At 40.2% G+C, this 13,124-nt stretch overlaps 1 protein-coding gene across 1 annotated transcript; it reads left to right on the top strand.

Moving 5' to 3' along the window:
• The first annotated feature begins 995 nt into the window (after window positions 1–995).
• Window positions 996–12,779, top strand: LOC123240679 (zinc finger protein 781-like). Its single transcript, XM_044668399.1, has 5 exons — window positions 996–1,036; window positions 6,694–6,802; window positions 6,924–6,925; window positions 6,994–7,228; window positions 12,594–12,779. Exons 1-5 carry the CDS (start codon window positions 996–998, stop codon window positions 12,777–12,779), a joined length of 573 nt encoding a protein of 190 aa, XP_044524334.1.
• The last annotated feature ends 345 nt before the right edge of the window (window positions 12,780–13,124 follow it).

Here is a 13,124-nt window from a genome sequence, read left to right as displayed (position 1 = left end):
TGGAGTTCATCTCAGAAGTCATCTAGTCTGGCCTCTAACGGGACCTAAATTTTGTCTGCAAAATTTCTGTTCATATCTATGCAACTCTTCCTTGCAGATGGGAATTGAAGGAAACCTCTACCTGTGAAGGCAGATGGGTCTAGAGCAGTGATGGACAAACTTCTTAAAGAGGGGACCAAAGGAAAGGAAATGCTCCTCTGTCAGTCTGTCAGTCTGTTTCTAAGGCAGCTCTTTCGAAGTTTCATTGTACTGTATCCTACTCACTGTATTCGTCAGATTAGGAATAATGTCCCTCAGCTGGATAGAACATTTCAGGGGGCCGCATCTGGCCCGCTGGTTTTAGTTTGCCCATCACTGGCCTAGACTTTAGGACTTCTTACGAAACATAAAATGGTAGCTGACTGCCCCTAATTCTTCCTAGTCTAGCAAATTTATCCTTATTCTTCATTCTTCCCTCAATTTCCAGCCCAGATGATAGGAAAGGAAAGGAAGGGAAGGGAATGAGTATTTATTATGTCCTGAATTTGGCTGAGAATTTTGTAATGATTATAATCTGATCCTCCCAATATGTCTATGAATTTGGTACTCTTGTCCTCATTTCATAGTGGAGGAAAGTGAGACAAACAGATGTTAAGTAATTGGGGCACTCAGCTACCCTGTATCTTAGGCTAGTTTGAGCCTGGCTTTCTTACTTGAGGATCAGACCTTTTGCCCCTGCGCTACCAGCTTGTGCCCACCCTCAATGACAAAGGTAAATAAAGATGGAATTTTCTGACTCCAAATGGGCTTCATGATCTCTGTCCCCCTCCAAAGTTCCCAAAGATCAATACTATGGAAAGCATCTTTGAAACTTCCCGGGATCTGTCCTGTGGTCCTTGTTTACACGTCCCCTTTCCCTATTTCTCCCTGTTCTCATTCCTTCCTTCTTGCGTATGCCCAGGGCTGCCAGTTCCCAGAGAAGAGTTGATCTCCAGTTTTCCACAAGAAGAAACACCATGGCTGCTAGAGCCCAAAGGCCTAAAGAGCTCCTGCCTAGGTGAGTGACAGGAAAGCAGGTGTCTGAGGACTGTTATCTAAAGAAGCTTCTATGTGTTATAGTGAAGGGGGTGAGGGCAGGAAGACCTAATTTGGAATTTGTTTTCAGAAACATTTCAGCATTGGTATCCTGGGCAAGAGACTGAACCTCTGAGCCTCAGTTTCCTCATCTGTAATACGGGAGAGGGGTCGGACTCTATGGCCTGTCAGTTTCCTTCCCACATAAAACTATGATCCTTTAAGAAGTCCTTGTAGGAGACAGTGGAGCCTGGGGCTCTCCTGAAAGCATCCAGAAAGGGCTACGGCTATCTAATAGGAATCCTTTCCTAGGTTTATCCTAGCCAGCAAACATTAATAAACTCCTACTAGGTGCCAAACCCTCTGGTCAGCCCCAGGAATACAGAGAAAGGCAAGGGACAAGCCCTGTTTGTTCTCAAGGAGTTCTCCATCTAGTGGAGAAGACAACATGCAAACAGCTATGTGCAAACCCGCCATATCCAGGATTCATTGGAGAGAGAGAAGGCCTCAGCGCTAAGGAGGAGTGGAGAAGACTTAGTGTGGAATGAAGGGTTTTGGGGGGACTTCAGGGAAGCCAGATGAGCATCATCAGCCTGAGGCCCAGCCAGAGAAAAACCCAGGAGGCAGGGGATGGAGTGTCCTGATCAAGGGGCAAAAGGAGACCTGTACCACTGATCATTGCATGTGTGAGAGGAGTGAGGTAAGGGATGACTGGGAAGGAAGGAGAGGGGCAGAGGATGAAGGGCTTTAACAGTCAGCCAGAGGGCTTTCTCTTTGGTGCTGGTGATAGGGAGCCAAGGGAGTTTCTTGAGCAGTGACATGATCAGAGGTGCATGTTAGGAAGAGGAATGTGACACCTGGGTGGAAGACGGTTTGGCCTGGAGACAGACTTGAGGCAGGGAGATCAAGAAGTAGGCCATTGGAATGCATCAGGCCTGATCCCAGAAAGTGGCAATGTTGGGAGAGAAGGGGAGCTCTGAGAGATGGTATGAAAGGAGAATCAGCAGAATTTTCCATTATTTTGGATATGGCTGAATGTGAGTGAGACACGATGAGTGGATGATCACCAGGAAGGAAAGAGAATTTCCCTGCTGTCCAAGTGCTCAGCCTCTAATGAACAACCATGATGCTGTTTGAGAAGAAGCAACAGAGCTTGAACCTCATTCTAAAGCAAAAGAAAGCGTCTTGGTCTGGAAATACATAAAGTTCAAAAGGGAAATAAGTGATTTGGACCCCAAAAAATAATGAGTGATTTTAGAAGGAGAACAGTGGGTGGTAAGCAAATAGTCAAAATCACAACAATAATGATAAAAAAAATTGCTAACATTTATATACCTTTTGCTGAGGGCCAAGCGATTTATAAATATTATTTAGTCCCAAGAATAACCCTGAGAGTTAAGTAGTATCATTATTAATATTATTATTATTCTTTTAGACTTAAGACAGCTGAAGCAAAGAGAGATCCTGTGACTTGCCCAGTGTCATGCAGGTTGAAAGTGTCTGAGGCTGGGGGGCAGCTGGGTAGCTCAGTGGATTGAGAGCCAGGCCTAGAGACAGGAGGTCCTGGGTTCAAGTCCGGCCTCAGACACTTCCCAGCTGTGTGACCCTGGGCAAGTCACTTGACCCCCATTGCCCACCCTTGCCACTCTTCCACCTAGGAGCCAATACACACAAGTTAAGGTTAAAAAAAAAACAAAAATAAAAATAAAAAAAGAAAGTGTCTGAGGCTGGATTAGAATTCAGGTCTCCCTGACTCGGTATCAAGCTCTATCCATTGTCCTACTTAGCTGCCTCTAGGTGGAAAAAATCTTTGCACCACAGAGGAAACTGCAAACTGGGGAGATAACAGGATAAGAGACTAATTTTTCCTTCTCAGAACTGAAGATGAAAAGCAGATATATTTGGAGAAAACGTAAATAATTCTCCGAACAAAATGTGCACGGGACGAGTCTCTTGGTAAAAAGAGAGCAGGGTAGTGGGATGCATTAGAAAGCAGAACCAGGCAACTTGTGTATAAGAAAGAGTCTTGACACAAAGATTCTCAGGATTGCCCACTCTGGGCCCCTTCCCAGGCTAAGTGCTTTACAGATACATACAGATATATTTACAGATATAAATTTCATAACAGTGCTGGGAGGTGGATACTGTTATTATCTCCATTTTCTATCAACTTGCAACATGAATGGGAAATGGTATAAAGCATTGTTTTTTGCCAACTTTCACCACGAATGGGAGCTGCTACAAAATAATTGTTTTAAAATATTAAATGTTTGGGGGCAGCTGGGTAGCTCAGTGGATTGAGAGCCAGGCCTAGAGACGGGAAGTCCTGGGTTCAAATCTGACCTCAGACACTTCCCAGCTGGGTGACCCTGGGCAAGTCACTTGACCCCCATTGCCTACCTGCCATTACCACTCTTCTGCCTTGCCAACACACAGTATTGACTCCAAGACAGAAGGCGAGGGCTTTAAAAATAAACAAACGAATGAATGAATGAATGAATGAATGAATGAATGAATGAATGAATGGAAATAAATGGAAATAAAATATTCAATGTTTGACAGTATTTGGAGCACTAAATTATTAAATGGAATTTTGATTTTGGTATTATTTTGTTTGTTTTTTAAAAAGAAAATTAAGTGATTAAGTAAAACTTATAAAATCCAGCCAAAAAAACTCTTCCATTTAGGGAACAGAGGCACTCCCAGGTTTAGTGACTTGCCCAGGGTCATAGTGCTAGTGTTCAAGATGGAATTAGTTCTTCCAAATATCTAGGCTTAGTTCTCTATCCACTGTGCTACCAGATATAGTCCGTTCTCACTATACATAAATTTGCATTAGGCAAATCCACTGGGAAGGGTCAGCAGGATCCTGGGACATCAGCCACCAGGGCTCCTCTGCTTCAGACACTGTAACAACTCCATATTCAGGTCCACATAGCCTTGGAAGTAGCACCAAGAGGGGGAGATTTGCAGAATAGTCCACTTCTGTTAAGTGAGAAATAGCACTATTTTGACTTAGAACCAAACACACTGAAAATTTCCCCTCACGCATAGATGAAGTAGAAAATGGTGGGAGAATTTTATAAGTTCTCTTGTTGAGAGAAGGAAACTTTTTTTAGCCCCTAAAACAAACATCTAGTTACTCTATAAAAGATGGGTTATTCTATTGCCTAATGACAAAGTAGTGTATTAAATCATGAAAGTACTTGAAGTTCGATTTCACACATGGCTTTTTAAAAACCCATTTCCATGTCTAAAACAACTTTTGTAAGCAAAGAATTCTTCAGACATGAGTTTCTTCTTCCTCCCACTGGGGTACTACCTGTACTTTCACAAAAGCTCAGTGGAATGACTGTCCTCGGTTGCCAACGAGTTTCTTTGAAAATCTGCTAGATCGAAGAAGAGCAACAAGAAGCAGATGACACGTTGAGATAAAAAAAAAAATAGCCTTAACTCTGCAATGAGACTTGTTTGTATACAATGAGTATGATGGTCCAAGATGTTTTCAGAATGGCTTATAATGCATTTGCCAGAGACGGTGTTTTTCAAAGAGCCAGCCCTCTGCATGGGAAGAATGCAAATGTTTCTGACATGTTGACATGGTAATTATAGCCATGATAAGAAGAGACTACAGGGTGACCTGGGAATGAGACAGCTACTTTGGTGTTGGGTCTAGAAAGTAAATGTGAATATGTGCATACCTGTGGCCATCCTTGGGAACAGATAGGCACTTATTTATAAGACTGTTAAGGAGGTATGAAAACAATTTGAACAAAGGTTGGTGTGTTGCACTTCTTTAGTAGGGATCAGAATTTGATGTAATAACTGCATGAACATCAAAATCATTTTATGCCCAATTAAAATGACCTGGAAGGAGATCATTGTACACAGAGACTGATACACTGTGGTACAATCGAACATAATGGGCTTCTCTACTAGCAGCAATGCAAGGATCCAGAGCAAGGCTGAGGGACTTATGAGAAAGAAAACTAGCCACATTCAGAGGAAGAACTGTGGGAGGAGAAACACAGAAGAAAAACAGCTGCTTGATCGCATGGGCTGATGAGGATATTATTGGGGATGAAGACACTAAATGATAACTCTAGTCCAACTATCAGTGGTATGGAATTAGGTCTTGATCAATGATACATGTAAAACCTAGTGGAATTGTGAGCCGGCTAAGGAGGATTAGGGGGGTTTGGTGGAGAGGGAAAGAACATGAATCATGTAACTATGGGAAAATATTCAAAATAAAAATTAAGAAAGGAAAAATAAACAAATAAAAGCTAATTGATAAAAGAGTAAAAAAAAATGACCTGGAATCATTGCACTAAAAGACATATTAGGCTTCAAACATTTATATGCTTGTTGTCTCAGGTGAAAAATATATTGTAGCCAAACTGGCCAGTTCCTTTGCATCAGGCATTATTAAAGGCCTTTTAGCTATGGCTCCTTGGACATCATTTTGAATCTCCAAATATTTCATGAACCACTAAAGGGACATAGTGCAAGAGAACCAATACTGAATCATAATGTTCATTTCCTGAGAGAACGATGATGGATTCAGTAAACCATAGGAGACATAATATGTGATAGTGAAATAATATGAATATTAAGTGTATCTGTACCAAATGGCATATCTTTGAATCTGAATAGAAAAGAAAACTTGAATATAAAATTGAAAATTACTGCATGACGGTTAAAAAAAAATAAAGCTGTTTTTCAGCTTATCATATGAAACTTACCAAAAACGATCATGTGATAGTGCATCCATTCTGATGGGAACAGAATATCAGAAAGGTTACCCTGAGATGAACAAAATTGGAAGTATAATCAACACTAGACATTTAAAGGAAAGATGGAAAGTGCAATGGTTTGTAAAGACTGTTTAGTAATGTGGACAGAGCATACTCCATCACAAGTTTGAATTGTAGTCTGTCTGCATGGAGTTTGATCAGATGACTTCATTCTGAACCTGTGGCCTGAACTCTGAAGTGTGATGAGAATACAGGACCTGCCTGTGTCACACGTGTACTGTGAGATTCCAGTGTTTCCAAACACTAATTCATCCTGTTTGTTGGCTGGGGAAATATAATAAAAATCAAATTTAATTTCTACCTTCAGGGGAAAGAATTTCTATATCTTTGTGTGTATATCTTTCTATGTTTATATCATTATTTGTTTTCTTTAGATGCAGAGGACAGTTTTGAAGCAAAGGAGATATCTACAAAGCTGAGTCTTTTTGTGGAAGGATCTGCCCACCAAAGATTCATGAATGAAGGTCCCTGTGACTTGATTTTGAGAGAAATCTGTAACTCTTATGTCAAGGTGGATAAGAATCCAAAGAGTGATTATGAATTTGATGAAACTACAAAGAAATTCAGACAATATTCGATCCTAACTCAGTATAACAAAATGACTTCAAGGAATAACTGTCATCAGGATAGTGAATATAGCAAAAGCTTTACTGAAGAGGAAGAACTTCTTCAGTCCCTTGGGAAACTTCCTGAAATGCACATGTATCAAGATAATCTAGAGGAAATGGCATTTAGCTGGAGTTCAGACCTCATTAGACACCAAAAAAGTAATCCTGGAGAAATACTTTATATGAGAAACTACTCTGAGCTCGCTAGAGATCAGAAAATCCACACTCAAGAGAAACCTTATGAATGCCTACAATGTGGAAAGGCTTTCACACAGAAGGGCCATCTTGGTGCACATCAGAGAATCCATACTGGAGAGAAACCTTATGAATGTAAACAGTGTGGAAAGGCTTTTACACGAAGGGATGGTTTTGCTGAACATCAGAGAATTCACACTGGAGAGAAACCTTATGAATGTAAATGTTGTGGAAAGACCTTCACACGAAGAGGTGGTCTTGCTGCACATCAGAGAATCCACACTGGAGAGAAACCATATGAATGTAAACAATGTGGAAAGGCTTTCACTGCTAGCTCCCATCTTGCCAAACATCAGAGAATCCACACTGGAGAGAAACCGTACGAATGTAAAAGTTGTGGAAAGGCCTTCACACGTAGGGGCAGTCTTTTTGAACATCAGAGAATGCATACTGGAGAGAAACCTTATGAATGTAAATGTTGTGGAAAGGCCTTTACACGGAGGGGTGGTCTCGCTGATCATCAGAGAAGCCACACGGGAGAGAAACCTTATGAATGTAAATACTGTGGAAAGACTTTCACAAGGAGGAATAGTCTTGCTGTACATCAGAGAATCCACACTGGAGAGAAACGTTATGAATGTAAACAGTGTGGAAAGGCTTTCACACAGAGCTACCATCTTGCCAAACATAAAAGAATTCACACTGGAGAAAAACGTTATGAATGTAAACAGTGCGGAAAGGCTCTCACAGAGAGCTATGGTCTTACTACACATCTGAGAATCCACACTGGAGAGAAACCTTATCAATGTAAGCATTGTGGAAAGGCTTTCACAAAGAGCTCCACACTTACTAAACATCAGAATATTCACACTGGAGAGAGACATTATGAATGTAAAAAATGTGGAAAGGCTTTCACAAGAAGGGGCAGTTTTGCTGCACATCAGAGAATCCACATTGGATAGAAACTGTATAAATGTAACCATTGTGGAAAGGCTTTCATAAATAATTCCGTACTTGCTAAATGTCTGAGAATCCATACTGGAGAGAAACCTCATGAGGGTCATGAATGAGGCTGGGCTTTTAGTTGCCACTCTTAGCTTATTTAACAGAAGAGAATCCATACTGGAGAGAAACATTAAGAATATAATTTATGTGGTAAAACCTTCAGGCAACAATTATTTGTTATTCCCAGTCTGAGAATTCTTGGATAGAAATCTTATCACTTTCATGAATAAGGAAAGGCACTGAAATGGTGTCCAGAGCTTGTTCAATATGAGAAATTTTCTTTTTTCCATATGGATTCCCTGTGGGGAGGCTTTTAGCCAGAGATCATCTTTTTATGTCAGAGGATTCATAGTACAGAGAAACCTAATAAATGTACTCAAAGGGGATTTTTCTCAGGAGGAGAGTAATCACTATTTATTAGAGAAATGTAATTTAAAATAACTCTGAGGTACCTTCTCACACTTATCATATTGGCTATTATGACAGAAAAGGAAAATGACAAATCTTAGAGATGATGTGTTAAAATTGAGACATGAACTGTTGAAGTTAGGGACTTATTTAACCATTCTGGGGAGCAATTTGGTCTTATGCCCAAAGGGTTATAAAATGGTATGTATTTTTTGACTGAGCAATACTGTTACTAGGTCTGTATCCCAAAGAGATTTAAAAAAAAAAAAAAAAAAGGAAAAGGACCTATTTGTACAAAAACACTTAAAGTAGCTCTTTTTATGGTGGCAAAGAATTGGAAAATGAGAGGAAACCCATTAATTGGGGAATGCCTCAGTAAATTGTGGCATATATTATAATGGAATGTTATTGTGGTATAATTAATGATAAGCAAGAGGAGCTCAGAAAAACCTGGAAGAACTTACATGAATTGATACACAGTGAAATAAGCAGAACCCAGAGACCATTGCACAGCAATAGCAATATTGTACAATGAATAACACGGAATAATTTAGCTATTCTCAGCAATATAGTCCTAAACAATCCCAAGAACTCATGATAAAAAATGCCATCTTTTTCCAGAGAAATAACTGATGGAGTCTGAATCTGGTCCAAGGAAATTTTTTTTTTCACTTTCTTAATTTTTTTGTTTGAGTTTCCTTCCACAAAAGGATTAATATAGAAAAACATTTTACATGACTACATATATAAAATCTATGCTTACCATCTCTTGGATGGGAGGGCAAGAAAATTTGAAACTCAAAAAAATTTTAACTGTTGGAAATTGTTTAGACATTTAATCAAGGAAAAAATAAAATCTCAAATGGTAGAGGAAAAGAGCAGGATGATCAATAGAAAACAATATTGTTACTGAAATTGTCTGCAAATAATGGATTTAGGAAGGGCTTCACCTGGAGCTCATATTTGACTATACATTGGACATATCATGCTGGTGATAAGACTTAATGTATCTAATTCACAAGAGAAGGCCTCTTGTTGCAGCACTCCCTACAGAGGAGCCCTCATTAAATACCCCAAATTTCTTACTGTGCATAAGATACTACAATGATAAGGAATTTTCCTTTGAAATCATAATGTCTGTTATTCTTCCTCACTTAATTTCTTCAACCATTTCCTAATTGATTGGCACTCAGTTTCCCGTTTTTGCTCGTATTTATAGATTTACAAACAAAATAACAGCGCATCAGGAAGATAAGAAAGAGATAGGTGACCTGACTCCTCCTGGTCAGTCCATTATATCCAAGTACTCAGACTCATGATGCAGTTGGCTGGTTTCTGGGTCTGAGCAGAGATCCAACCTCTCTGTGATAAAGTAATGAGGGAGGATTTGAGGTCTCAGTCCACATCATCTCTTGAAATATCATCCAATGAGGACTGTGAAGAGATGTCCTAAGGTCAAGCTGTCAGGCCAGAGATAGTCCTCAACTCCTTTTATAAGGAAGAGGCAAGACACTCTTTGGGGGAAGCTGGTGAAGGAGACACATTTTTTTTTATTAATGGGAATTGTATATACCCCCTTAGGAAACCATTGTTATCCATGGAGAAAGGGCTTCCTATTCTTTTTGGTTAAAATCTGACTGGTGCACAATAAATAGTTCTCTAGGATGAGCAAATTCCTAATTACTCTTCCCTCTGATAATTACTGTCCCTTTTATCAAGGAGTCATTTTAATGGAGAAGGGGATAAGAATTTCATTTGCTCTTATAGGTCTTAAAAAAACAACAACAACAAGGAGATTTAAATAGATCTCTTCAATTCTCTCCTTTTAAATATAGCCAATTAAATATCTGTTGGGTTGTATCATTATTAATATTATGTAATTATAAATATTATACAACATTATGCATTATATTGTCGTGTTACATATATTATGTTGTTATAGCATATATTATTATTCTTTATTATAGTTTATATTATAACCAACACCATATAATATTCTTATAATTATACAGTAACCCTAACAAATTGTTTTATCTTTTTTTCATATAAGAGAACAAAACTTCAGAATGAAACTTCATGCTTTAGAATATTAAAACACATGATCAACAGGGCGGATAAAATAACAATTTTCCACATTTATATTTTTCACTTTTTAAAGGTTTAGTTCATAATCTAACAACATCCAGATTATGAGAGAAGTTGCTTTTCCATTGTTTATCTTTTATTTATTTTTTAAACCCTCACCTTCTATCTTGGAGTCAATACTATGTATTGGCTCCAAGGCAGAAGAGTGGGAAGGACAAGGCAATGGGGGTCAAGTGACTTGCCCAGGGTCACACAGGTGGGAAGTGTCTGAGGCCAGATTTGAACCCAGGACCTCCCATCTCTAGGCCTGGCTCTCCATCCTCTGAGCTACCCAGCTGCCCCCTACATTATATATCTTGACAAGAGTTTACCAAATTTCACCTTATCATAAATAATTTTTTGAGTTTGAAACATGAAACAAAACTTGTATGAGATGTTCCAATTACCCTATACAGAATTATGCACTTATTATTCTTTGCATTTTTAATCACATCTAAAACCCTGTATAAAATAATCTAACGTGAAGCCATTATATTTCCTTAAAGCCGTAATAAGGAGAATTAACATTTATATGGTGCTTGTCCTATACCCAGCAGGATCCTAAACTTTCCAGGTGCTAATATTTCCATATTAATCTCTTGATAGGAGTGAAATCACATGACGAGTCACCCAGCTAAATAATCGTATTTCCAGCATTATAATTTTTTTTTAATTCCAGATAACAAATGTGCTGTTGCTTCTTCATTTCTTCTTCCAAATAAATGTGAAGACTTCAAAAAGAAAGGAAAGATCTCATTTTATTGATACTCCATTGCAAAATTCCCACCTCCCTACAACCTCGTCCCTATCGCCTTTCAAAGGGCTGGATCGATTTTTGTCACCCCCCGGGGACCTAATCCATTTTTTGGTGTCCATTTAAAGAACGAAAGCCCTCAAACTATCTTTTCAGATAAGCGGCTTCACATTCCTCTCCCCCACCCAAGCTTCAGACACCAGAAATGTCAAGCTGCGATTTTATAAAGGTGACCACATAAAGTTTACTACATAAAAACGACCTTCCTTCATAGCCTGAGCTGACCCTAGTGGTCCCTAGTGGTCCCATCCCAAATTGTCTATAGAAATCATCATTTGACTCCATTTTTTTTTAACCCTTATCTTCCATCTTAGAATCGATACCATATATGGGCAATAGGGGACAAGTGACTTAGCCAGGATCACACAGCAAGGAAATATCTGGGGCCAGATTTGAACCCAGGACCTCCCATTTCTAGGCCCAGCTCCCTTTCCACTAAGCCATCTAGCTCGTCCCTTAAAACGTTGTTTGCATTCCAAATAATAGGGGCATCTAGGTGGCTCGGAGAGAGCCAGGTCTGGAGAGGGGAAGTCCTTGGTTCAAATCTGGCCTCAGAGACTTCCTCGCTGTGTGACCCTGGGCAAGTCACTTGACCCCCATTGCCTACCCTTACCACTCTTCTGCCTTGGAACCAATGCTGAGTATTGCGTCTAAAATAGACGAGAAGGACTTTTTAACATTCCAAATAACAGAAAATCTGACTTCTCACAACTGCTTCCTAGCTGGATCAAATTCTACTGCAGACAACGTTCATGCAACGACTCAAAGCACTTGGTGCTCATTTTTGTTACGAGGCCTCAAACTTCAGCTAATCTAAGGACAAACCATCCTAATGGCTAGTCCTTGTTCTTCCCCGTAGCTTCCCTAAGAAAGGGTCATCACCTCTGATTCAGGACACATCAGTCCGATGAACTCTGAATTTTATTACTGCTAAAATAACTTTCTCCTTTCATTTATTTATTTTTTTAAGCCCTTACCCTCCGTCTTGGAGTCAATACTGTGTATTGGCTCCAAGGCAGAAGAGTGGTAAGGGTAGGCAATGGGGTCAAGTGACTTGGCCAGGGTCACAAGGCTAGGAAGTGTCTGAGGCCAGATTTAAACCCAGGACCTCCCATCTCTAGGCCCCCTCTCCTTCCATGTCTCTCTGCTTCCTGGGGAAGGTAGATGGCTCAGTGGAAAAAGAGCTAGTCCAGAGCTGGGAGGTCCTGAGTTCAAATGTGGCCTCAGACACTTCCTGAGTGGATAGCCAAGGGAAAGTCACTTGTGCCCAGTTGCCTGGGCCTTGTCACTCTTCTGTCTTGGAACCAATACTTGGTCCATTCTAAGACAGGTTAGGGTTTAAGAAACATCTTCACCATTCTGTGGGGGCCCTGAGGCCATGCCTGTCTTGAGTTCCGCCACTGTTTTTCTCTTAAACCTTCTTTTACCTTCTTGAATTCTACAATTCTTTTTTTTATCCGTCTCTTAAATGACTTCATGTATGTCATGAAAATGGCTTTTTATCCTTTGTAGCCTATAAATGCTATAAATAAACGTTCATAATTTACCCCAAATATCTTGTTTCGCCAGCTCTACTGTTCCATTTCCACTCTGCGAATCCTACTCCCTGCTGCTAACGTGTCCTCCCTCTCCGGCTTGTCTCTGCGGCGGCAAACGGGGCGGGAGAGGGTCGCTTCCTCGGGTCTGCTCGATCGCTCATCCTCTGTATGTGCACGCAGACACAGGCGTGCGAGGGCATACATGTCGTCAGACTAGAAGCCAATGGATACGCCAAGCATTTAAATTTATAGGGCCAAAGAACCCCAAAATGAGAGAGAAAAGGGGTTCCTTCCACCCAGGGAGTGGAGCAAAGAGCCAGACACCCAGCCGCCTTCCCGGAAAAGCAAAAGGCCCAGCAGCAGGAGTTTCAGCCGATTTATAAACCGACCCGCGCCACAGTGCAACTCCAGGACGCAAGAACAGGGAACCCTGGAAAAAGTAAAGGAGGCTGGGAAATGAAGACCCCAGGGCATCAATTTTTAAACACACACACACTATCGATCAATCATGGTAGATGGATAGATAGATAGATAGATGGATAGAAAGATAAATAGATAGAAA

The sequence above is a fragment of the Gracilinanus agilis genome, chromosome 3 (assembly GCF_016433145.1).
Source record: "Gracilinanus agilis isolate LMUSP501 chromosome 3, AgileGrace, whole genome shotgun sequence".
NCBI classification, from domain to species: Eukaryota; Metazoa; Chordata; class Mammalia; order Didelphimorphia; family Didelphidae; genus Gracilinanus; species Gracilinanus agilis.
This window is presented reverse-complemented; position numbering and strand designations above follow the sequence as displayed.